The following is a 24,998-nucleotide window of genomic DNA, read 5'->3' as shown; positions in this document are numbered from 1 at the left end:
AGCTATCACCAGCAGGACAGTGGGGTGGGAGGGGGTATTGTTTCATGGTCTCTGTGTGTGTATATAATGTCTACTGCAGTTTCCATGGTATGCATCCGACGAAGTGAGCTGTAGCTCATGAAAGCTCATGCTCAAATAAATTGGTTAGTCTCTAAGGTGCCACAAGTACTCCTTTTCTTTTTGCAAAGACAGACTAACACGGCTGTTACTCTGAAACCTCCCTAGGTAACGCATTCCAGTGTTTCACCACCCTCCTAGTGAAAAAGTTTTTCCTAATATCCAACCTAAACCTCCCCCACTGCAACTTGAGACCATTACTCCTTGTCCTGTCCTCTTCTACCACTGAGAATAGCCTAGAACCATCCTCTTTGGAACCACTTCTCAGGTAGTTGAAAGCAGCTATCAAATCCCCCATTCTTCTCTTCTGCAGACTAAACAATCCCAGTTCCCTCAGCATCTCCTCATAAGTCATGTGTTCCAGACCCCTAATCATTTTTGTTGCCCTCCGCTGGACTCTCTCCAATTTTTCCACATCCTTCTTGTAGTGTGGGGCCCAAAACTGGACACAGTACTCCAGATGAGGCCTCACCAATGTCAAATAGAGGGGAACGATCACGTCCCTCGATCTGCTGGCTATGCCCCTACTTATACATCCCCAAATGCCATTGGCCTTCTTGGCAACAAGGGCACACTCTTGACTCATATCCAGCTTCTCGTCCACTGTCACCCCAGGTCCTTTTCTGCAGAACTGCTGTCTAGCCATTCGATCCCTAGTCTGTAGCGGTGCATTGGGTTCTTCCGTCCTAAGTGCAGGACCCTGCACTTATCCTTGTTGAACCTCATCAGATTTCTTTTGGCCCAATCCTCCAATTTGTCTAGGTCCCTCTGTATCCTATCCCTGCCCTCCAGCGTATCTACCACTCCTCCTAGTTTAGTATCATCCGCAAATTTGCTGAGAGTGCAATCCACACCATCCTCCAGATCATTTATGAAGATATTGAACAAAAAGCTTGTCTGGGCAGAAGACCAAGCTTCCTTGCGGGCTGATCCCAGACTGTGGAATGAGCTAAGACTCTTACAAACCTCACCACGTTCCACTCCAAGTGCAAGGCATACTGCTCCAACATGCCTTCTCCGCACACACAGGCTGCACATATTTTAGGGAAAAAAATATAAGAACCCCATCACAAAACGGCTGCATTGCACATACACACCCCTCTGGGGACAGCGAGAGAGACAGAACAAACCCCCGTCGTGAATATTAGTCCTGTCGCTTAATGCACTATTTATTATTTGGATATAGCACAGTCATGGACCAGGACCCCACTGTGCTAGGCATGGTACAAACAGACCAGGGACAGTCCCTGTTCCAACCAACTTATAGGTGTAGAACTCATATCCCAGACAATTGCACTACTTTGTTAATTCTGTTTGGAGTACTACAAAGCAAGGAAATAGATTTTCAAAAGCACAAATGGCACTGAATTCCATTAACTCCCAAGGGGCACTTAGGCCCCTAAATCTACTTGTGCATTTCAAAAAAAATCTAGCCCAACATCAACTGATCCCCACAGGAACACACCCCTGGAGACTTTAATGTCATCATTTTATCACACATAGAATAGGCCATGGAACCAGCCTCCAAACTCCAAGAAATATGGAGGATTAGTAGGAGGCCAGGACCATCCACAAACCTCCCTGCATACCCTGAGGATACTGGAGAGACTGATGTCTTCTGCAGCTGGTGGCCACCCTGGGAACCTCCTTAAAGGGGAACCACAGTGCACAAGGGACCAATGCCACTGAGGGATGTATTATTGTCCTGCCCTGATCTCTGCCTGATATATGAAAGGATGATGTGCATCTCTTCTCAGCCCTAGCCTGACCCACCTTTTCTCCCCAAGCCACTTCAGCCACTGCTCACCCTTTACCCCACTACATAGCACCCACCTCTGGACAACACAAGCGCTGAACGTGTAATGGGGGAAGCTGTCAGAAGGCAGGTGCCAACTCACACACAGATCTGCACGCTAAGGGTCCCCTTCACAGGTACACCAGGGATCAGGCCCATTATTGATTAGCAAGAGAACCAGAACTTGAAGACTTGAATGTATGCACCTTGCTTTACAAGTGTTGGATCACATTTATATAACAGATCATAGGAAGGTGTGGAGAACAAGCAGAACCTGCTCCCCTCCAGCTGCCCTGCAGTTCAGATAACATGCTTAAGACAATCAATTTTATGTGCCCATAGCTCCATTTTAACAGTGACCATGGTGGGCACTTCCATTTTTTCATATAGCCCCCTTTAAACACTTATTCTAAGTACCATAATCTGGTTCTTTACAATATGGCATCTCCAGCTATCACTTAAAACAGACTTCCTCTCTTCACTTACAATTCTTTTGTTCCTTTTTCAGTTGTGCATAAAGCTAGGACTGATTGTATTATATGCCAGGATGTTAATGACCTCAGTGAACAAACCAAGCAATGTTCCTGAACATCTCAGAGCAAAAATACGTTTTTCTTTTTTTTTTATTAAGATGCTACGGGGTCTTCAAATATGGCCATCTGAACATTTAAAACTGGGCATAAGATCATCCAAAAGTCTTCTAAATCCATATTGAGCTGTGTGAAAAATGAGAATTTTCCCTGCAAGAAATTTTGCAAGAAAAAAATCCCAGTTGAAATTTTTCAACCCAACTTTTTTCAGTATTCCACAGAATTTTTGCATTTGAAATTGGATGAAAACAATTTCATTTCAAAACCATTTTGTTTCTAAATGAAATTTTTCATTTCGATTTTTGAATTTTTTTGGTTTCTTTTAAGGTTTTTACCCACTTGAAAATGTGTGCATGTGGTGGGGAGTGGTTAAAAATGTGGTAAAGTGGGGGAAAATTCATTTGTGACTGTTTCCCCAACTTTCTCCAGTTGGAAAAAACAAGAATTTCAAAACCAGTGGTTTTTTTCCAAAAATAGTTTCAGTTCATATAATTTCAGAAAAACAATTTTTTCTCCAAAAAGCACATTTAACCCTATTTTCCAACATTAAAACAGGTCAATTTTAACACCTCTGTTAAACTTTAAATAAGTTGCCATTTTCCAAATTGCTCAGCACCCAGCAGTTCTCACTGACTTCAGTGGAAGATATTGCGGGCTTAGAATGCTTGGAAAAATCAGATTGCTTATTTAGGTACCTAAATTTAAGTTCCTTGTGTTTGAAAAATCTAAGCCTTTTTTCCCCTTTTGATTGTTTTGGCTTCTTTTTAATTATTCTGAATTTATTTCATAAAGGCTAATGCAAAAAGCCACAGGACAGAAGCCATTTATGGATAGGCTGGAGTTAAAATACCCAGTGGCAGCTCAGCAGTTACTCACCTTCCCTCTTTTCCCAAGATTTTCAAACTGAATGTCACCAAAAGCATCAGTGGGAAGTTCCTTTGTGTGTTTCCTATAACTCCATTTCTCAGTGTTATTTACCTGCGTCCCCTCTATATGTTGGCTTTTGGAATACCCACACTTACACAAGTTGTCCCTGCCAAGAAAAGTGAATAGAAAAAAGAAACAGATTAATATATTTTGCCCAGAAAACTAATATTCTTCTCTTTCAGTGACTGATAGCATAATGACAACTAAGACTGGTGAGCAGTTTTTCCACATGTATTTGGCAAGTAGGTTGGCTGGACATCATTCAACTATAATGTTACAACTTATGCTTGAATAAATAGGATACTTCTAAATGGGAATTTAAAGTTTTATTCTTGAACAAGTTATGGTGCTTGGACAGAAAGATGCACAAGGCCCAAGGTGAAATGTAACATCTATAGCTGAGGTCTAAGCAAGTGGGGAAGACTGAAGAAAACTAAAACTCAAGTGCTAACACATATTTTCAAGTATTCGTGTCATGGGCCTATCCAACAAACAAAAAGTATATTTTGTGTTCTAACTCTGTAACATTGCAGAAAGACCTCAGCTTGTGTATGTACAAAATCAAACACGTGTCAACACCTACTCTGCTCCATATTAGAGGGGCTCTGACCTGTTTCTTGTTTAGACAATGAGGGATTTTCAAATCCCTCTCCCTTTTACTCTGCTTTAGCCAGATTGAAGCTCAGTTTATTAGTGCCTTTCGGATGGTTTCCATCTTCATGTGCTAACACCATAACATTTGCTTCTAGACTAAATCCTGCCATGAGTCAGATGATGCCAACTTGAACTTAACTATCTTAACTTCACTATCTGAAGCCTATGACTTGGGGACTCCCAATGACTACATCCCAGGATCATCTCAACATGTCTTGGTATCCACCACCCAGATGGATTGAAAGAACATATAAAAGTTACAGTATGTGACTTCTCTTGAGATAAGCCCTATACACAGGCACCAGGTGTTCCACCACCACCCAATTTACATCATGCCACAGAACTGCGCTCCAGAATCTCAGCTTTGCTTTTAATAAAAGAAAAATGTTCCTTGTTCTTATGCTTGTGAAGATAACCTTGAAAACATAGAACAGGAAATCAATTCAATGTAGTAAATCAATGCAATGCACGTGGCACCCACCTGAGTCTGCAGAAAGCTTTAAACAGTAACTCCAAAGGGTGTGACCAGCTCCATTCATTTTACTCGAGGCTTCATGAACTCTGGTGTTTTCTAAGATGTATGGGATTCAGCAATTCTGCCACAGATTTGGCCATTTTGCTGCAGCTGCAGCCAAGAGCCCAGCATTTTGTTACAGACAGAGCACAGCCCAATATCTGCCTCTTGCTCTCCAACTTTCCTCACAAGGCAGTGTTATTGGATTACACTGCGGGAGGGATAGCTCAGTGGTTTGAGCATTGGCCTGCTAAACCTAGGGTTTTGAGTTCAATCCTTGAGGGGGTCATTTAGGGATCTGGGGCAAAAATTGGGGATTGGTCCTGCTTTGAGCAGGGGTTGGACTAGATGACCTCCTGAGGTCCCTTCTAATCCTGATATTCTATGATACACTGCAGGCTTCTTGCACGGGTTCATGGTACCAAGCAATAGGGTTTATGGAGCTAAAGTTGGAGTCCGGCTTGCAGCCAAAGGAGCTGGAAGTGAAGGCTACTGAGATGAGGTACCTGAGCCATTGAAGCTAACTACAAGGTCCCCTTTCTCTGGATGAGGATGCGGGTTCTGAGCTGGGTTACCTGGACAATATTGCAGAGAGTGAAAATGGGCTGCTTACAGTATAGAGGGAAAACCCATCCTTAGAAATAGTCACTGTCAAAAATCATCAGAAATTTTTGGCCCATAAATATTTTCAACAATGGGTTGAATAGGTGGTTGGATAGCGATGTGTGGGTGGTGGGAGGGGAGACAGAGCTGGGAATGAAGCACTTTTCTTGGTAACAGAATATATTCACATTGCCTTGAAATTTAGGGGTGGATGATGCAGAAATTGGTCCCAAGGTGTTATGGGGTACACAAAGGCTGTTAATAAGTGTGGAACTGACTGGCTAAAACCTTTTTTCTCTGAAGTAAGATATATGAATTGCTGTGGTGGGGGTGCAGGCTGTGAACTCTATTCATAATGCTAAACAGCATGACACAGGTGCTCATCTGGTGCTAATTATATCTTTGAAAAATCAAAAAGTAAATGCCAGATCATGTAATAGTGGCATCCCACCATATATCATTGTGAAGTACAAAGGCAACAGACCAAACAGACTTTAAAGTGAAGACATGAACAATTGCCCAGGTCTTTAGGTTTGACCCGTAATCTGAGACAGGAACGGCAAACCGCAGCCAATGGGAGCTGCGGGGGAGCCGTGCCTGCAGACAGTCAGTGTCAGCAAAATGTCTCATGGCCCTCAATCAGATTATCCTGATCGGCCGCTTGCAGCCCACGGGCTGCCCACCACTGCTTTAGAGGATATAGCTCAGAGCAAGTCTCTTTAATGAGAGGATTCTAATATGCTTCTCAGCAACACTGCAGTTCATGAATATTAATTAGTTCTCTTACTCAAGAAATTTAAGTGTACTCCAGACAGATAAGCTGGTAAGGTTTCGATGTTGTCCTGCATAAGCCAAAGATTTGGAAGAGACACTTGATCCAACACCATCCAAACAGAACGGTTTTGGACTGTTGGAAGTAGCCCTTAGGGTGAGTCGGTATGGGCATGAAGCTAATGGAATGCAACCCAGCTGGACTCCAACCTCCATTTTTGTGCTGTACTCAAGAAGATACCTACAGTGGTCTGGCCATCTATAGCTGTAAGTTTATAAGAGTGTTAACATCCCTGATTATCTGCAAGGTCTCTGAGAAGTTCTCTCAGGAGATGATTATGGACAAGAATATGTCATATATTCCTTTCCCTTCTGACCCTATCAGAACACGGCACTGACTGCCTTCAGAAGAGCAGCTCAGTGCAAATAGGAAAGTTGAAATAAAGAAGGGGAAAAGGCTTTATGAACCCAGGTTTTCCAACACTCTAAAAGAATGCTTCATAAATTCTCTAGGAATATAAAGTGCTGATGTGTTAATTGGGAACTCTGATGAAAGACAACAATATATGATGTGTTCTCTCACCAAACAGGCACAGCCCTCTCTGGGATTGAACATGGCAGCTAACCAAACCTATCCCTCCTAAAAGGAGAGGATGGTGGTGGGCTCTACAGAATGGAAATGCTGCGGCAATGTCTGATATTTTCCTCCTGGATTTGTGGGGGGAGAATCTGATGAGAATCAGCTCACTGTCCTTTTTCCACCCTTCCTCAAAGCTGGATCCCTACAGAACTCCAACAAAGGGCTTCTCTGAGGTTGTGGGAAGCATGCCGCAGTTTATATGTGAGAGGAGAGGCGCCTGTGCCGAAAAGGAGCGTGCAGTCCTCAGACATGCAACAGTTGGGTTTTGTTGCGGTATCAGTTATTAACCAGTTTCCTTCATTTCTAGTTTGCCTTTAGGTGAGATGTAAAGCCAAAATCCTGACAAAGTCACGGTGCTTAAAAACATCCAGCAGGCCTTGACAAGTTTAGTTTTTATGCACATAAGGTATTAATTTTCCCTGGAGTCCTGTCCAAATATCAGCCTGGGCAAATAGATCCTGACCTAAATTTCTTACCTACTCTCATGTTTGTGCTGCTTTAATTATACTGATTTAGATACTGGCATAGCTAAAGCATTACTACCCTCTAGGGTGGGCACAATTATACCAGTATGCAGATGCTTATATTGTTATGGCTCACTCTTGTAAATGTGTGGGAATAAACTACACCAATATGAGCACCTTTATACTGGTGTGACTGGATCCACGCCAGGGGGATTATCGATTTAACCATTTCAGCATTAAAAAAGTCCACAGCCCTAACAAAGAGTTAAACTGGTACAAAGAACTGTGTAGGCCAGGCCCCATGCTTTCATGAAGTGATGCAGCTACATTCTATGCACCTACCCATAATGTGGGGGGTGGGGGAAAGCTGTGTTATCATGGGGGCTTCAATTCAATACGCTGTAGATCTCGTGTTGCCGGTATTAAAATATCCTTGCAATTTCTAAATATTAGAAGTGACAACTACCTAACTCAAAAAGTATTGCAACCACCATGGCAGAATTCTATATTAGATGTTGCTTTGACAGATAAAGAGGAATTGATCACAGAGCTAAACAAATCAACTGTAGCTGAGGTACCACTTTCACCAAGCTGAAAACAATTATAAGCCAGCTCAGCTGGGAGGAAAAATGTAATCAGAAGAATGTGAATGATAGGTGGGAATTGATTAAGAACACTTTACTAGATGCCCGAAAAGCCATAACCAAGGAAGGCAGCCATATTGGTTAAAAAAAACTACCTGGTATAGAGGGAAAATAAAGGCAGCTATAAAAATGTAACATATGGAAGAAAGGATAAATTAATAGTAATGAATATAAATCAGAAGCTAGCAATTGTAGAAAAAGGGAACCAAAGGGACACAAGGAGAATTCTATGGCCAGCACAGTAAAGGACAATAAAAAGGAGATTTTAAAGTATATTAGGAACAAGAAGTTTCCTGAGAGTAGTTTTGATCCATTACTAGATGGAAATAACCGAATTATCATTACAAATGCAGCAAAGGCAGACGTGTTCAAGTCTGTGTTTGAGAGGAAAAAACAGATGATGGAGTCATATCATGATGAGGGTGATGATAACACTCTTTCCATTCCACTAGTATCTCAGGAGGAGGTTAAGCAGAAACTCCTAAAGTCTAGGGTGACCAGATGTCCTGATTTTATAGGGATAGTCCCGATATTTGGGGCTTTGTCTTACATAGGCACCTATCACCCCCAACTCCCATCCCAATTTTTCACACTTGCTATCTGGTCACCCTACTAACGTCTGACATTTTAAAATCAGTAGGTCTGGATACCTTGCACCCAAGAGTTTTAAAAGAGTTGGCTGATGAGCTTGCTAGACTGTTAAGATTGATTTTCAATTAGCCTTGGAATACCAGGGAAGTTTCAGAAGACTGAAAGAAAGCTAATGTTGTGGCAATATTTAACTAGTGTAAATGGGATGGCCAGGTAATTATAGGCCTCTCAGTTTGACATTGATTCCAGGCAAGATAGTAGAGCAGCTGATGCAGGATTAGATTAATAATCAATTAAAGGATGGTAACACCAATCAATCAACATGGGTTTATGCAAAATAGATCCTGTCAAACTAATTCGATATCCTTTTTCATGTGATTACAAGTGTAGTTGATAAAGGTAATAAAGTTGATGTGATATACTTAGACTTCTGTCAGGCACTTGACTTGCTACCGCATGACATTTTGATTAAAAAGTTAAAATGATATAGAATTCATATGGCACCAATTACATGGGTTAAAAGCAGCCTTACTGATAGGTCTGAAAATGTAATTGTAAATGGGGAATCATGATCCTATGGGTGTGTTTCTTGTGGGGTCCTACAGAGATCGATTCTTGGCCCTATGCTATTTAACGTTTTTATCAATGACCTAGAAGAGAACATAAAATCATCACTTATGAAGTTGGCAAATGACACTAAAATTCAGAGAGTGGTAGATAATGATGGTGACAGGTCACTGACAGAGTAATCTGGATTGCTTGGCGAACTGGACACAAGCAAACAATGGTGTATTTTAATATGGCTAAATATAAATGTAAACATCTCAGAACAAAGAACATAGGCCACATTTAGAGGATAGGGGACTCTACCCTGACAAGCAGTGACTCTGAAAAAGATTTGAGGTGGAACATGATGGAAAATCTGCTGAACACGAGCTCCCAACACAACACTGTGGCCCAAAGGGCTAATAAGAATCTCAGATGCTTAAACAGAGGAATCACTAGTAGGAGCAGAGAGGTTATTTTAACTCTGTATTTAGTACTGGTGACCTCGCTGCTGTAATGCTGTACCCAGTTCTGGTGTCCACAATTCAAAAAGGAGGTTGATAAATTGAAGAAGGTTCAGAGAAGAGCCATGAGAGTGATTAAAGGATTCGAAAACATGCCTTTTAGTGACAGATGCAAGGAGTTCAATCTATTTAGCACTTAACAAAAAAAGAAGGTTTAAGGGGTAACTTGATTACAGTCTATAAGTATCTACTTGAGGAACAAATATTTGATAATGGGCTCTTCAATCTAACAGAGAACAGTATAACACAATCTAATGGCTGGAAGATGAAGATAGACAAATTCAGACTGGAAACAAGGTGTACATTTTTAACAATGAGAGTGATTAACCATTGGAACAAATTTACCAGGGGTCATGGTGGATTCTCTCTCACTGACAATCTTTAAATCAAGATTAGATGTTTTTCTACATGATGTGCTCTAGGAATTATTTTGGGAAATTCTCTGGCCTGTGTTATACAGGATGCCAGACTAGATCATCATAATAGTCCCTTCTGGTCTTGGAACCTATGAAATTCCTGAGAGTTGTTGAATTTCTCTAGTAACTTAGTTCCCTCTAAACATACAGTGTAAAGAGTGCCCGAATGCTACTGGGGATGAAAGATTCTTTTATTGAGGCTCTTTTCAGCTCATGTCTCAATTACTGCAACCATCTTCTCTTTGGCCTTGACAAATGCAGTCTTGCCCCATTCATATCCATTCAGAATCCTGCTGCCAAGATCATTTTCCTAGCCTGTCGCTTTGACCATATCACCCCTCTCTTTGCATCCCTCCACTGGCTCCCTCTTCACTATCACATTGAACAGTAGCTCACCCTCACTTTCAAGGCCCATCCCCACCCTCTCTCTTATCTCTCATCCACTATCGAGATGTTGACCACCATCTCTGATTGGCCCATGATACCAGCCTTCACCACCTGCTTGTTGAGTTTTCAAACAAGCACCTTCATGCTTTCCCCCATGCTGCCCCTCTTGGGGAGCTCCTCCCAAGCATCAACACCCACAAAGCTATCTCATTATCCGCCTTCAAAACCCTCTTAAACTCTCCATTTCTGTGATACCTACAAAAACTTTAGAACAGCTAGGCCACAGGTGTGCTGAGACCACTGCCTATCATACTGACCAATACTGTCTCAGCGTTTCCTTGTACTCCCCTTTCTGTCTGTATCCATCTGTTGTCTCTTGTTTTAGACTTTGAGTGTCAGCTCTTTGAGGCAAGGACCGTCTTTTTGTTCTGGATTTATACAGCACCCAGCACAGTGCTATGGTAATACAAATAATAATAAAAATAATATGCCACCTCACATCAATCCCACTAGACCCCATTCACTTCAGTGGGATGCTTGCCAGTAAAATAATGGTACATCTGACCCAGACAACATGACAACTGAATGTATTATTTCCCATGCACTTGATGTTGGGACATTCAGCAACACCCAGCCAATCATTAGGGCTCTGGATATGCCTTGTCCCTTGATCCCTGTTTCTTCATACTTGTTGCATCAGTTTAAATTCGGAATACCAAGGAGAAGCTTCTGTGCTAGCCATGAGCACTTCTGTCCCCATGTCTATGCTATCCAGCTAGTTGTATGCAAAACTGGCATTTGGGAGCCATGGAATCTGCTGATGGGGAGGGAAGATGCCTGCTGGCAGGGTGCGCCCCCCATTTGCATGACCATCCCAACTTTAAAGTGGGATTGTGTGGCTTACTCTTTGAGTGCATTTATCAGACTCACTTCCCAGAGTAGACTAGACTGGAGGCCTGCTCTCTCTTCCCAGCCAGAGTGTTGGAGGGTGGAGTAAAATCTGCTATTCCAACCTCTTAAGCATAACCAGAGCTGTATCAGGCCTCCCCCGGACCATGACCAGAACACAGGGAGGAGGACTAGAGAAGGGGAGAAAAGAAAAAGATTGAAGGCATTTGTGGAAGGCAAAAGTGAGACTTAGAAGACGAGGGTGCGCAAGGAAGAAGTGCACTGACAGTTCCCCAAAACCTTAACACTGGCATTGACTGTTACTTCATTACGTTGCTCTCAACCAGCACTACCTCCCGCTCCCGTAAAAAGCAAAGCTCAGAGTATTTGCTGATGTAAGCAGTGTCAGGATGAGCTCCACCCTGACATCTGGTGGTGAGGTGTGGCAAGTTGTGGAAAAGAACTTCAGGGGCTGATCTCATTTGCATAGGCACACCCACCCCACCTAGAATGAGGCCATAGCTGCCCAAATCGTCACTTTGGCTGCTGTGGGATCCCCAGTGTCTCTGTTATTGGGGCACGAAGAATAAATTGTTATTACCCTGATTATGGGAACTGTGCTTGGAACTGTACTTGGCCTTTTGTTATGATGGAGGGACTCACCATCAACTAAGTAGCACTCGCTAGGCAAGGGTCATGGGTTCCAAAACTCTGTGAATTGAAAGAGGCTGGGGATAAATATTAATACTTGGTGGCATGTGCCCCTTGGTGAGGGCCTTACATGCTAATTGCATTTCCTCCTCTCTCCACTGTGGAATATCAGAGCTAATTTTGATTCCATTAGGAGTCTAGTTACAGGCTGCTGAGCTCACTTTGGGCTAAGGGTGCACCAGCACTGAGGCTCCCCTACTACAAGCTGAATTCACCTAAGAGCTGACATCACTGAGCGTTGTGTTAAGTAGTGGGGGAGCCTGAAGAGATAGTGTGGAGCAGTTTGCGGGAGGGCTGGAGTGCCTTGTGGACAGGCTGGTGGAGCAGTTCATAGGACGGCAGGAGCTGCTTGTGGGCTGCAGAGTGGAGCCGAGCGAAGCAGTTCGTGGGGCGGCTGGCGGAGCAGAGTGAAGGCCTATGGAGCTGTGGGGCGGTCAGCTTCAGATCATGCTACCCCGGAAGCCGCCGCTCCCGCCGCCTTACACAGTTTCCTGCTCCCGGGGACTCGCAGGACAGAGGAGCAGCATGTGGGCGCTGAGTGTAGGCGGGGGAACTTGCCCTGTGGCTGGCCCCAGGGAGGCGCCTCTGCTGCTGCAGTTTCGGGGACAAAATGCAGGACCCTAATGCAGATAGAGTGGAATGACATTTTGTGTAAGAAGGGCATCCTCCCTTCCAAGGAAAAGCCAAAAGAGCTTTCATGAGGGGAGCAGTGACGGCTGAGCAGATGGATCGGACTAGACTGGCTCAAATTGTAAGAGGAACTCAGTATCAGAATCCGATTCTACTTCATCTCCAGCTAAGAGAACGACAGGAACATCCCCCAAGTTACTCCCAGCTGATAAAAGAGGTCAGAGAGGAGGAAGAAAGGCAGGCTCCAGTGAATTTTGGGAAGCCCAAACATTGGATCCAGCCAGCACAACACCACTGCAAACGGCCAGTGTACTGATGGTGAGCACCAGAGAGGAACTTGACCAACAAATGCAGGTCCTGACGGAATGGATAGCTGAGCTGCAAAGTACCGTTGACCGAGTTAAGACTTCCAGGAATAAGAAGCCTCAAACTGTGGCGATTGAGAAGCCCGCACTTAGAGCAACCATCCCACCCAGGCAAAGGGGGAAGGGTCAGTTCTTCTGTTACTGATGTGGTCAGGATGGACACAGTGCTGCAAAGTGCTGTAATGAAGAAAACCCCTCCTTAGTGTATGGAAAGCTGAGGATCAGTTGGGAGAGATCCGGTAGCTGCCAGAGGGTCTGGGGACGGGGACCCCCCAGGTCTGCAGGATTTGAAGATTCTCCCAGAAAAGACTGTCCAGCTGGGATCCCCGCAGGACTGATAGGGCCTCGAGCAGAGGTCACGGTGAGGATTGAAGGGGTGGAGTGTAAAGCAGTGCTTGACACTGGATCTCAAGTGACTATTATATTTCAGTCATTCTACCAACAGATGCTTAGGCACCTGCCTATACAGCCATTGACTGGCCTTGGCCTGTGTGGTCTCAGCATGGATGAGTACCCCTACCAAGGGTATGCCATAGTGCACCTGGAATTCCCAGAGGAGGTTGCTGGGTTAAGAGAAGAGGTAGACACAGCTGCTTTAATATACCCTGACCCTAAAGGGACTTCTGATGTGTCTGTGCTGATAGGGACCAACTCCAGTCTCTTCAAGTTACTCGCAGATTACTGCAGAAGGCGGGCCGGGGACCAGTACCTGAATACCCTGATGATCCATACGCTTTGTGCTGAAGCCTATAGAAAAATTGAGAGCACTAAAAGGGACACATCTGAGCTACCGCTTGGGGCACTGAAGTACGCGGGCATGACCCCCTTAGTAGTCCCTGCAAGGACAGAGCAAGAAGTGCTTGTCATGAGTACCTGGCTGAAAGGCAGTAAACGGACGTTAGCAATGATAGAGCAGCCGATGGGAGGAGAGCTCCCTGAAGGAGTCATAACCCTACCTGCTGAAGCCCAGGAAAGGGTGACTATACTGATTGCTAATGAAACGAGTCGTGATGTTGTTGTGAAGCAAGGACAAAAGATAGCAGACCTCTTTGAGCCTGAGTCGATTGTAAAACCCCAGTGTGAAACTAAGTTCCGACAATAGACCCAGCAAAGTTTGACTTTGGAGATTCACCAGTGTCCGAGGACTGGAAAGATCGCCTGATGAAGAATCTTTGTGAAAGATCCAAGGTGTTCTCACTGCATGAGGGGGATGTGGGATGTGCAAAAGGAGTAGAGCACAATATCAGACTACATGACTCTCGACCTTTCAAGGAGAGATCTAGGAAGATTGCTCTCTCTGAGATGGAAGATGTGCGACATCATCTTCAGGAGCTGGCTGCGAATGGCATCATTACAGAGTCCTGCAGTTCGTACGCCTCACCCATTGTGGTAGTCCATAAAAAGAATGGGAAAATCCGGATGTGTATTGACTACCGCACCCTAAACAGCTGTACTGTGGTTGACCAGTACACTATGCCTCGAGTGCAAGATGCCTTAGACTGTTTGCTGGGAAGCCAGTGGTTCTTTGAAGTGGATACTACCAGATCCCTCTGGGAGAAGAAGATAAGGAGAAGACAGCCTTCATCTGCCCATTAGGGTTTTATCAGTTCGAACGCATGCCCCAAGGGATTTCTGGAGCACCTGCCACCTTTCAACGTCTCATGGAGAAAGTTGTGGGAGACGTGAATTTACTGCAAGTGTTAGTTTATTTGGATGACCTGATTGTGTTTGGAAGAACCTTAGAGGACCATGGAGAAAGACTTCTTAAAGTGCTTGATAGTTTGGAGGATTATGGTCTGAAGCTTTCAATTGACAAATGCCAGTTCTGCAGAACCTCAGTGAAGTATGTGGGTCACATCGTGTCCCAAGAGGGTGTGAGTACTGATCCTGATAAAATAGAAGCACTCACTACATGGCCACATCCAAGTAACTACAGAGAACTCAAGACCTTTCTTGGATTTAGTGGCTACTACCGCAGATTTGTGAAAAACTATGCTATGATTGTAAAGCCTCTGAACGATCTTACCAGGGGACATCAGTCCAGCAAGAACAAATCTAAGACCAAGAATAAGGAGAGGTCCCCAAAGCCTCCTGTGCAGAGACACTATGGCCCCTTTGAACCATTTGGGCCACGGTGGGATGAGAGATGTGAAAGGGCTTTTCGAGAAATCATAACTTGCCTAACTCATGCTCCAGTCCTAGTTTTTGCTGACCCAAGCAAACCATTTATCCTGCATACTGATGCCAGTTTGGAGGGTCTGGGAGCAGTCGTATACCAGGAAGTGGAAGGCAAACGTAAACCTATAGCCTTTGCCAGCCTAGGATTGTCTGATAGTGAAACTCACTATCCCACCCACAAGCTGGAATTCTTGGCCCTGAAATGGGCCATCACTGAGAAATTTCGAGACTACTTGTATGATGCTCAGTTCCAGGTGTGGACAGACAACAATCCACTGATTTATGTGTTAACAAGTGCTAAGCTGGATGCTACAGGGCAGAGATGGGTGGCCGCCTTGGCTAGCTATGAGTTCAGCATTCAGTACCGATCAGGGAGAATCAATGTAGATGCAGATGCATTGCCCAGGCGTCCGCAGGCTCCAGAAGTTGCTGTGATACCCACAGATGGAGTGAGAGCTATTTGCAGTGTGAGTCGCCGAGAGCCAGAGGCCCGTGAGAGCCTTCAGGGATGTGTTGCAGAAGCTTTGGGCCTGCCCCCTGAATGCATGCCTTCTGCTTCAGTGAACGATATTGCATTGGACCAATCTCCTTTGCCCATGCTCAATGCAGCTGACTGGCAAGAAGCCCAGTGGCAAGATATTGACATTCGTGATACACTACTTGCCAAAAGGGAGGGGCGAAGCCCAGCTGCGGTTGTTCCACCTAACCCAGAGGGTAAACTACTATTGAGAGAATGGACCAAACTAAAACTGATTCAGGGAGTGCTACATCAAATGACCACCGACCCTTTACAAAAAACAACGAGCACAACCAGTACTGCCAAAAAAGTACAGAGCCCTGGCCATGAGGGCCCTGCATGATTACTTTGGGCATTTAGGGATGGAGAGGACCCTGGAACTTATTCGTAGTAGGTTCTATTGGCCCCGAATGGCTGAAGATGTTCGCAGGAAATGTGAGACTTGCGCTTGATGTGTTCAAAGGAAAACTCTGCCCACGAGGGCTGCATATCTCAAGAACATCACCAGCAACAAACCTTTGGAATTGGTATGCATTGATTTCTTGTCTGTAGAGGTAGACAAGAGGAATGTTGGGAACATTCTAGTAGTGACTGACCCTTTTACACGGTATGCACAGGCATATCCCACACGTGATCAGAGGGACACCACCGTCGCTCAAGTATTGTGGGACAAATATTTCTCAGTCTATGGATTCCCAGCTCGGATACACTCTGATCAGGGGCGGGATTTTGAGAGTCACCTTCTGAAGGAGGTGCTGAAGATAGCAGGAATTAAAAAGTCTAGGACAACGCCTTATCACCCCCAAGGTGATCCTCAGCCAGAGAGGTTCAACCGAACCCTATTAGATATGTTGGGAACTTTGCGACCAGAGCAGAAGGCAACCTGGAGCCAGCATGTCGCATTTCTGGTGCATGCTTACAATGCCACAAAGAACGATGCTACGGGAGTCACCCCATATCTCTTGATGTTTGGGCGAGAACCAAGATTACCCATAGACTTGTGCTTTAGTGTATCAGAGGATGGAGATAGCTATGAAACTCATCAGCAATATGTATCCCGACTAAGAGAAAAGCTGCGGGATGCTTATCACTTCGCTACCGCTGTGGCTCGGAAGAACGCAGACCGCAACAAACATCGATATGATGCTAGAGTTCGTTCGCAGGAGCTCCAGCCACGGGACAGAGTTCTGCTGCGAAATTTGGGTATTGCTGGCAAACACAAGATAGCTGACAGACGGAAGGTAATACCTTACCTGGTGATGGAAAAGCTGGGAGATCTGCCGGTCTGCAAGATCAAACCTGAAGACGGTCCAGGGCAAATAAAGACAGTGCATAGAAACCTTTTGCTCTCTGTGGGAGAACTGGTAAGCACCCCTTATGAGATGGGCCACGACAGGCAGCTGGGCAGAACAGAAGTGCTAGACCAAAGTTGCCATCCAACACAGACAGCGGGCCCCGTGCAGCTAACTTACCCCTATTCTGCACATTTGAGAATGAGTCTGAGGAGGATGACACAACCCTGGTGTATCCTGGGATGGAGACAAGATTTCAGTCTCGATCAGCTGAACCAAACAAGAGTTTTCCCTCTTCCGCCCTAAACCCCATGGCGGAATTATTTAGGCCCATTTCTGACACCTCTGTGCCGCTGATGAGACCCCCGTGTGATGACACACACAGATTATTGGACAATGGGGACAGACAGGTAGAGGATGTCCTGGGCACCTTGGACCCTCTAGCGTTAGAACTAGGAGTGCAGGGGCCTACGCCAGTAGCCAAGAGACCCTCAAAGGAAGCCTCTCCTTCCGTCACTCAAGAGGATGTTCCCCCTACCTCAGCAACAGAGATTCTCAATAGACGAGACAGGGTGATAAGACCAGTAAAACGGTTAACTTATGATGCACCTGGGGTGACTAGTGAGGAGCCAATACATTTAGCACACAGGCTTGTGGAAGCTAAAGTGGGCTTCCTGAGGCCCTTTGGAGGAAACCAATGAGTTGGTATAAAGGGAGTGTGATTTGTCGAGACGACAAATTCTTGGCTGGGGGGAGGATGTAAGCAGTGTCAGGATGAGCTCCACCCTGACATCTGGTGGTGAGGTGTGGCAAGTTGTGGAAAAGAACTTCAGGGGCCGATCTCATTTGCATAGGCACACCCACCCCGCCTAGAATGAGGCCATAGCTGCCCAAATGGTCACTTTGGCTGCTGTGGGATCCCCAGTGTCCCTGTTATTGGGGCACGAAGAATAAATTGTTATTACCCTGATTATGGGAACTGTGCTTGGAACTGTACGTGGCCTTTTGTTATGATGGAGGGACTCACCATCAACTAAGTAGCACTCACTAGGCAAGGGTCATGGGTTCCAAAACTCTGTGAATGGAGAGAGGCTGGGGATAAGTATTAATACTTGGTGGCATGTGCCCCTTGGTGAAGGTCTTATATGCTAATTGCACGTCCTCCTCTCTCCACTGTGGAATATCAGAGCTAATTTTGATTCCATTAGGAGTCTAGTTACAGGCTGCTGAGCTCACTTTGGGCTAATGGGGCACCAGCACTGAGGCTCCCCTACTACAAGCTGAACTGACTAAGAGCTGACATCGCTGAGCATTGTGTTAAGTAGTGGGGGAGCCTGAAGATATAGTGTGGAGCAGTTTGCGGGAGGGCTGGAGCGCCTTGTGGACAGGCTGGTGGAACAGTTCATAGGACGGCAGGAGCCGCTTGTGGGATGCAGAGCGGAGCCGAGCGAAGCAGTTCATGGGGCGGCTGGCAGAGCGGAGTGAAGGCCTATGGAGCTGTGGGGCGGTCAGCTTCAGATCATGTAAGGTGCCCCTTACCTCTCTCTTCCCCCTCCCCATCTCCACCCAGGTTGGGAGGTAAAGCTCTGCAGATAAACTTTCGAACTCTGGGGCTGCCCTGACCAGGGACAGAGACTTTTGGGTCACTGGACTTTTGGGATTTTGGGTGATTGGGGGTTGCAGAACTCAAGAACCAAAGGGAAAGGGCATGCCCCAATTTGCTTGGGGTGGGTTTTTTGCTCATGGGTTGTGTTATGAATCCTGTTGGTGGTGTTTCCCCAACATAATGCCACATTGTTTCTCTCTGTTATTAAAAGGCTTTTTGCTACACTCAGACTATGTGCTTGCGAGAGGGGAAGTATTGCCTCTTGGAGGCGCCCAGCAGGGCTAGTATATATTTGTCCCAGGTCACTGGGTGGGGATTCGAGCCAGTTTGCATTGTGTTATTGGAATGGATCCCCTAGATATTGAACCCGGCCCTTGTTGCTGCCAACTCTGACGGGCAGAAGGGTTACACTTACATTGACTTGGCATCTCTCGTGAAGAAGACACATTCTCTCTTCTTAAAATGTTCTTGAATGAAGGTGACCAAATCCTTTGGGGGAAGATTAAAGGGGAAAGTTTTATCTCAGTGACTCCCAGCACTGCAAACGCTTTAAAGGTAGTACAGGTGCCTTACACTGGCATTTAAAGGAAAACTGCAGTGATTCACTGTAATTCATTTGTTCGCAACGCAGCATCAGGGCCTGTGTGGACGCAGCTGTTCAGGAGCACGGCATGCGATAGCTAAATCCTTTAACTACAATTGAAATACTAAAACAGGAACTTTAAAAAAAAATTAATGAATAACTATCAGCATGTCCTAGTAGGCCTTGTTTAGATCAGGAAAAAGGTGTTTTTAACAACATGATGAGCACCAAAGCAAACAGTTCTTGCATTGTCCCTCAAGCGCATGTTGGGGACAGGTGTAATGCCGACAGACTCCGGTCGTCATCGGGTGGGATTAAACTGGGGACCTCTGGAGCTTAGTGCATGAGCCTCTACCGCATGAGCTAATAGCTAACTGGCTGTTAGCTACGGCTATAGAGCAGATTCATTAATTGCTCTCTAAGTGGTCTCTGTGCCACTAGATGGGACAGAACGCCACACCCAGGAGGTGTGTGGGTTACACAGGCTCACATTTAGAAACATGGCTTCATCTTCCTCTTTGCTCTATAAGAGCTCTATTGGTTTAACCCAGCATGTTCATACAACAAACATCCCAATAACTAGGTCAATATCCAGAAGTTACAAAGTAGCCCCCACTTCCACCACAATTTTGAACACCACTCAGCACCTAATGTAGACCTGGTTTAACACCTTTAGAAATGTTATGGGATCACAGGTAACCATACCTGCTAAATGGTGTTGAAAATCGTATCACCAATATTCCAAACAAACCCTTTTTCCCCTTAGCCCCTACCAAAAGCGATGCCAGCTCCACTTGCTATTTTAATATAACCCAGCATGCCCCAGTAGGTGATTAAGTCTCTCGAGTCAAACCCCAGTGGAATTCAGAGACTCCAGAGTGTTTTAAGGTAACTTCCAATTCTAATTTAATAATTAAACTCTGCTAAATTAAACACACCAAGTGTTTAACACTACAATATACCTTGCCTTAGAATGATTGGAAGCTGTCTGATATGCAGCTGTTTCTATGGAGATGTTAATTCTTTTGCACCTAATTTGCCTCCAGAGACTAACAAAGTGGGAGCTTCCTATCTGATCATGAAATGCTTTTATTTGTCTTTTATTTACTCTTATTTGTTTAGGGCTAGAACGTGGCGTGGACTGTGCTGGCTCCAGACGTGGAAGGAGAGACTGATTGCACCCCTGCCTCATATGCTGCTGCACAGCCTCCCCTGGCCATATACCTGCTACTAACCCCATGAGCAAGTGTGCAGAGAGTTGGCAGAACTGGCAGAAAATGGCCCACGCCCACACGTCAGCCAGGATGAGGGATGTAGTAGGTTGCTACCATTATGGACGAGTAGCAAAGTTACTCCCCACCTGGAACAAGAGGAAGGGAGTCACGTCCCTCTGAAGTACAGTTTCTTTCCTTGGTGCACATGGCCCCACACACAAGGCCTGCAGCCCATAGCAGTTTACTCCCTTTTGCGACTAGTTCTATGGCCATCTGAATCTTTTCAGTACAGTGGAATTCTCCTTTAACCATACGAGAGTTCTTAAAGGCACAGCCCGTTTGGGGCCTTGTTGTGCAGCTGCTGCTAACTGGGGAGTTTAATCTAGACCAGGAAAGAAGCCTGGATAAAAATTCTACTGGAAATAAAAATTTCCATTGCTAAGCACTTGGAAAGACCTCAAGTCTGACGTGCATTTCAAACCAAGAGAACCATATGTATGAAAATCGACTTTGCATTAAACTTCAAGTGTTTATTCAAAAGTGGGCCTAAACCAAACCCACCCAGTCCTGAACATCCCTAGACTATGAGAGAAGGAGGTGGGACAGAATCCAAACACAGACCCCATGTCACATTTTGCAGCTGCCCCCTGCCTATGAGCCAGACCAAAACCCTGGACCTGAACATGTTTCAATTTGGGGTGTTCTGAATCCAGACTTGGATCCAACTGAAATAGATGGGCCCATCTTGAAAGTTACTTCTTTTGCACTGTTCCATTTCAGACGCCTGCCCATTTTATGAGACAAGTTCATTCTCTTGGTTTTATATGCTCCCAGCATAGGAACCTAAAGGACATCTGAAATATATGGGAGATCTAATACTTATACTTCAAAGTATACTGCCCTTTCAGAGATGATACTATTCACCAAAGCACAAAGCTAATATGATTTTACATTAATAATTCATCATTTTGGCAGTATGAAAAATAATTTATGGGAGACCCCCAACCTCACACTAGTTAGGAGCCCATCTGCAGCCACTCACAGCATCCAGGCTCCATCACCTTGCAAGGATTTTTTACAGCTACTCTGATCTGGTAACTCCACAAAGTGCAAGGCAGCAGAGGGTCAGAGCCAATGAGTCTTGATTGGCATGAAGGAAAAATCCCTGGAATCCAGGATGTGCGGAGGAGGGGGAGGATGTAGTGCTTTAAATTCTCATTTCTGGACATCTAGTTTCACGTGGTAAATTAGACCATGACTCATTCTAATTTAACTTTGTCCATAATGGAAACCTACCCACACAATTTGGCAGTATTCTATTGCTGCTCAGGGAAGGTCCAGAACTGTGATAAAGTCCTTCAAAAAAATGTTCTAGCATTCTGTGACACTGACCTATCTACTACATCTTACAGTAGCTTTAGAGGCCATTGGCTACAGAATAAAATAGTATTTTTCTTTAAGGAAAAAGTGCTGCAAGACCATTATACATCTTCCTCCTTGTGTATGAGACTAATTCATAATTGTCACTGTGGCAGAGTTCCAAGTGAGACTACATCCACGCACTTACCATGGAAATGCATTGCACCAGTTACTTACACTGTCATTGTACGACACATCTGTGCTGCGAGATATACTGGAGTAAAGAACTTTTGAACCTTCCAAAGTGCCATTTCGTCTGTTTCTCATGGTTCCCATGCAAACTTAAAGTAGTCACCACCAGCCTGTGGGGGAAGAGAAGGATTTTGGGGATCAACATTAGTGTTAGCCTTTCCCCCGCCCCAAAGTAGACCAAAAAAAATTGCGATTACACCTGGTGCTTTGGGTTCCATTCAAATCCTGTATTAGTGGATTTGTTATTCTAGTTGGTTTTTCGAATGTGAAATGCAATATCTAAAACCTCAAAAATCCCTCATGCCGGAGTATGAAAGAAATAGGTTTTCCTCCCAGGACTGACTTAACACCTTTCGGCAAAGGAAGTGTGTAATATATTCCAAAATGTATAGATGTAGAGATGCTGAAATTTCAGCATCTTGTACAGTCCTGTAGTAATTCACATACTGTGGTGTCTAGGGGTCCCATCAGAGATTAAAGCCTTGTTGTGTCACTAGGCACCGTATGTACAAACAGAAAAAGAACAGTTGCTGCACCAAAGAGTGTTCTGTCTAACCAGACAAAAGGAATTATTCCTACAGAAAGTACTCTAAGGCACAGAGAGATCAAAGAGTTTGCTCAACATCACAGAGGAAGTACATGGAGGCAGAAACTGAAATCAGATCTCTTCAATCCTACTCCAGCTATTTAACAAGAATATCCTTCCTCACCTGGGTTTCTGACAATCTTCTCTGATCTCTATAGTGAAAAGATATTTAATGGTTTCATTCTAGTCTCTCTTCATTATAAAAATTATTGTATTAATATGCCACGTCTAAGCATAATTCACAATCTGGTCAGAAGGACCTTGAACTGCAATAGCAAGCGGCTTTGAAGTTAGAATCAAGGCATAGGGGCACACTGCTGGATTGAGAAAGTTGAAATGGATGGATGGGTATGTACTCCAGGTTCCCCAGAACAGAGCTTTAACTATGACTTCACTAAGCCACTTTCAGGAATAAGAACTTGGTCCCAATGGCAGTGAGCATATTTGAACCAGATTCAGAAGCTCAGAAAATAAAAACACTAATATAAATTTTAGTTGCAAGTATCTAAGCTATTTCCAAGGCACCTAGCACCTTGCAATGAAACAAGCTATTTCTCCCTTCTAAAAGGGAACTAGTCTTGTAGTTAAGGCACTGGGTTGGAGCTCAGGAGATCTAGTTCAATTCCCAGTTCAGACGCAAATTTCAAGTGTGACCTTAAGTGCCTCTATCTTTCTGCTCCTCAGTCCCCATCCATAAAATGAGGCCAATATTACTTCCCTTTTCCATCCTGGGACTATTTAGAGTGTAAGATGTTCGGGGCAGGGACCACAGACTCCTCTGTGTGTGGAGAGAACCACGGTGTCACTTAGCACCTCTATATAGTAAATAATAAATACTCATTTCTGTGTGATAAGGCACATGACTTCTGGTGACTGAAAACTGGCGAGTGATTTATTCATGAGTTTGGAGAGAAAAAACAGCAATGAATGCAGTAAGATTGCCTGGAAATACCATTTCAGCACATGATCCAAGCAACCCCAGAAGGCGATAAAACAAGCTAGCTCAAGAGACATACCATCAGGTATTATTTATATTACACTTCTCTAATGAATGTTTAGCAAATATTTAATGTGTGTTCCTAGGCTAGAAAACTGTTCCACTCAAATATTTAATATCATTCTTCACTGTGGGACAGATTCTGATCCCAGTCACATTGGTGGAAATCCAGACTTTCACTCCATAACTTCACCAGTGCAACCAAGATCAGAATCTGGCCCTGCATCTGTAACATGCATTCCTTATTGTCATCCCAAAAGAGTTACATCTCTTGCCATTAGATGTCTTTCAAGTAATCTCAGTTCCCAGAAATTTTCCATCAACCCTCTCACTAGTTATTATCAAAAGTAACGACACCGTTGTGTCCCATCATTGCGAATACACTTCATATGCTCTGTAGCAGCACTGATTTTAAGAAATAAACTCTGTATAATTACTCGTCTCCCTGTCCCATGTGCTCCATAGGTGTTCCATTACAATTCAACATTACTGAGTTAATGGATTCTTAAAGCTGTCCCCAAATATAACACTCCTTCAGTCTTGAAGTCATTTTGCCGCCCAGAGACTTTTGTCATTTCAAGAACTGCTGGAAAGGGATTCTAGTGAGCATTCCCTTAGCAACAGTAGAAGTATTCCAGCAACATTTGAGTATGGCAGAGTTTTTGCCAGTTGGATTACGGTGCACTGGTGGTAGCAAATTGAGTGGCCTCACTTTCGGCATGTGTCATAGAGTAGGAATACTTCAAAGATGACCTGCAGAAGGGGGGAGGACTTGAGACAAAGTCAGGTTAGGCACTTCATGATGTATAAGGAAGGCTGGATTAAAATGTCAAGAACAAGGGTGTTTTCCGCCTTTTCTTTTAAAATAGGAAATATGACAACTCAAGAGTGAAAGCTGAACAATTAAGATGCAATGAGATTTTAAATCAGATTGTTTAAAGCTGCTTGGTTAACGCCTATGTAACTAATGAATGCTTGAGAGAATACCCTCACCCCATGCTTTCACAGAAGCTGTGAGCTCACACCACATATCTGGAGACCTAAGAAAGTCATCCTACAGGAGCAAGAAAGACCTTACTTCCCATTCCGGTTATTTCTAGGGTAAAATCAAAAGCACGGAAAACTATATGAAGCAAAAAAAAGGGGACAAATCCAATTTTAAAAAAATAATTTCAAGTTACCTTTAAGTAACACTAGCACATGGAATCTGCATTCTGTCAGATGACAAAACCAGGATACTCCATGTCTGACAACCTGCCACTTTCAGACCTTACATGTGTACATTACAGGCAGCAAACGTTCCCCCCTGCCTCTTCTTTATGGAAGTCACTCTGGTCCAAATTGTGGCTCAAGCATCAACTCCTCATGCATAACCAGAGACCAAGTTTCCTACATATTTTTCCATAAGGGCTTCAGGATGATGGTATTTTCCTCCTCCACTCTCTCACCTCTGCAGAAACATCAAGCGATTCACCCTCCAGAACCAGGGCCACTGGAGAACCCTCCACATCCCTGACAGCCCAGCTGCAATGAAGCCACATTCTCAAGGATTCTTTCATTGCCATTCACATCCTCTCCTATCCCCACCCAAATAGAAAAAGAAAAAACACTTAGTTGCAAACAGCACAAAATCTCCA

General features: G+C 44.4%; 1 protein-coding gene across 1 annotated transcript in view; it reads right to left on the bottom strand.

The window, feature by feature from the left end:
• The window catches only part of TRPM8 (transient receptor potential cation channel subfamily M member 8), a 128,152-nt gene that overhangs the window by 81,023 nt on the left and 22,131 nt on the right, over positions 1–24,998 (bottom strand). Inside the window, exons 2-4 of the mRNA XM_073304777.2 lie at positions 21,764–21,888; positions 18,786–18,859; positions 3,379–3,535 (exon numbers count right to left, since the gene is read on the bottom strand). Coding sequence (XP_073160878.1) covers positions 3,379–3,535; positions 18,786–18,859; positions 21,764–21,862 — 330 coding nt within the window. The 5' untranslated portion in view covers positions 21,863–21,888. The remainder of the gene's footprint in view (positions 1–3,378; positions 3,536–18,785; positions 18,860–21,763; positions 21,889–24,998) is intronic.

Source organism: Lepidochelys kempii, chromosome 11 (assembly GCF_965140285.1).
Source record: "Lepidochelys kempii isolate rLepKem1 chromosome 11, rLepKem1.hap1, whole genome shotgun sequence".
NCBI classification, from domain to species: Eukaryota; Metazoa; Chordata; order Testudines; family Cheloniidae; genus Lepidochelys; species Lepidochelys kempii.
Note: the sequence above shows the minus strand (reverse complement) of the source record. Positions and strands in the feature narration are given on the sequence as shown.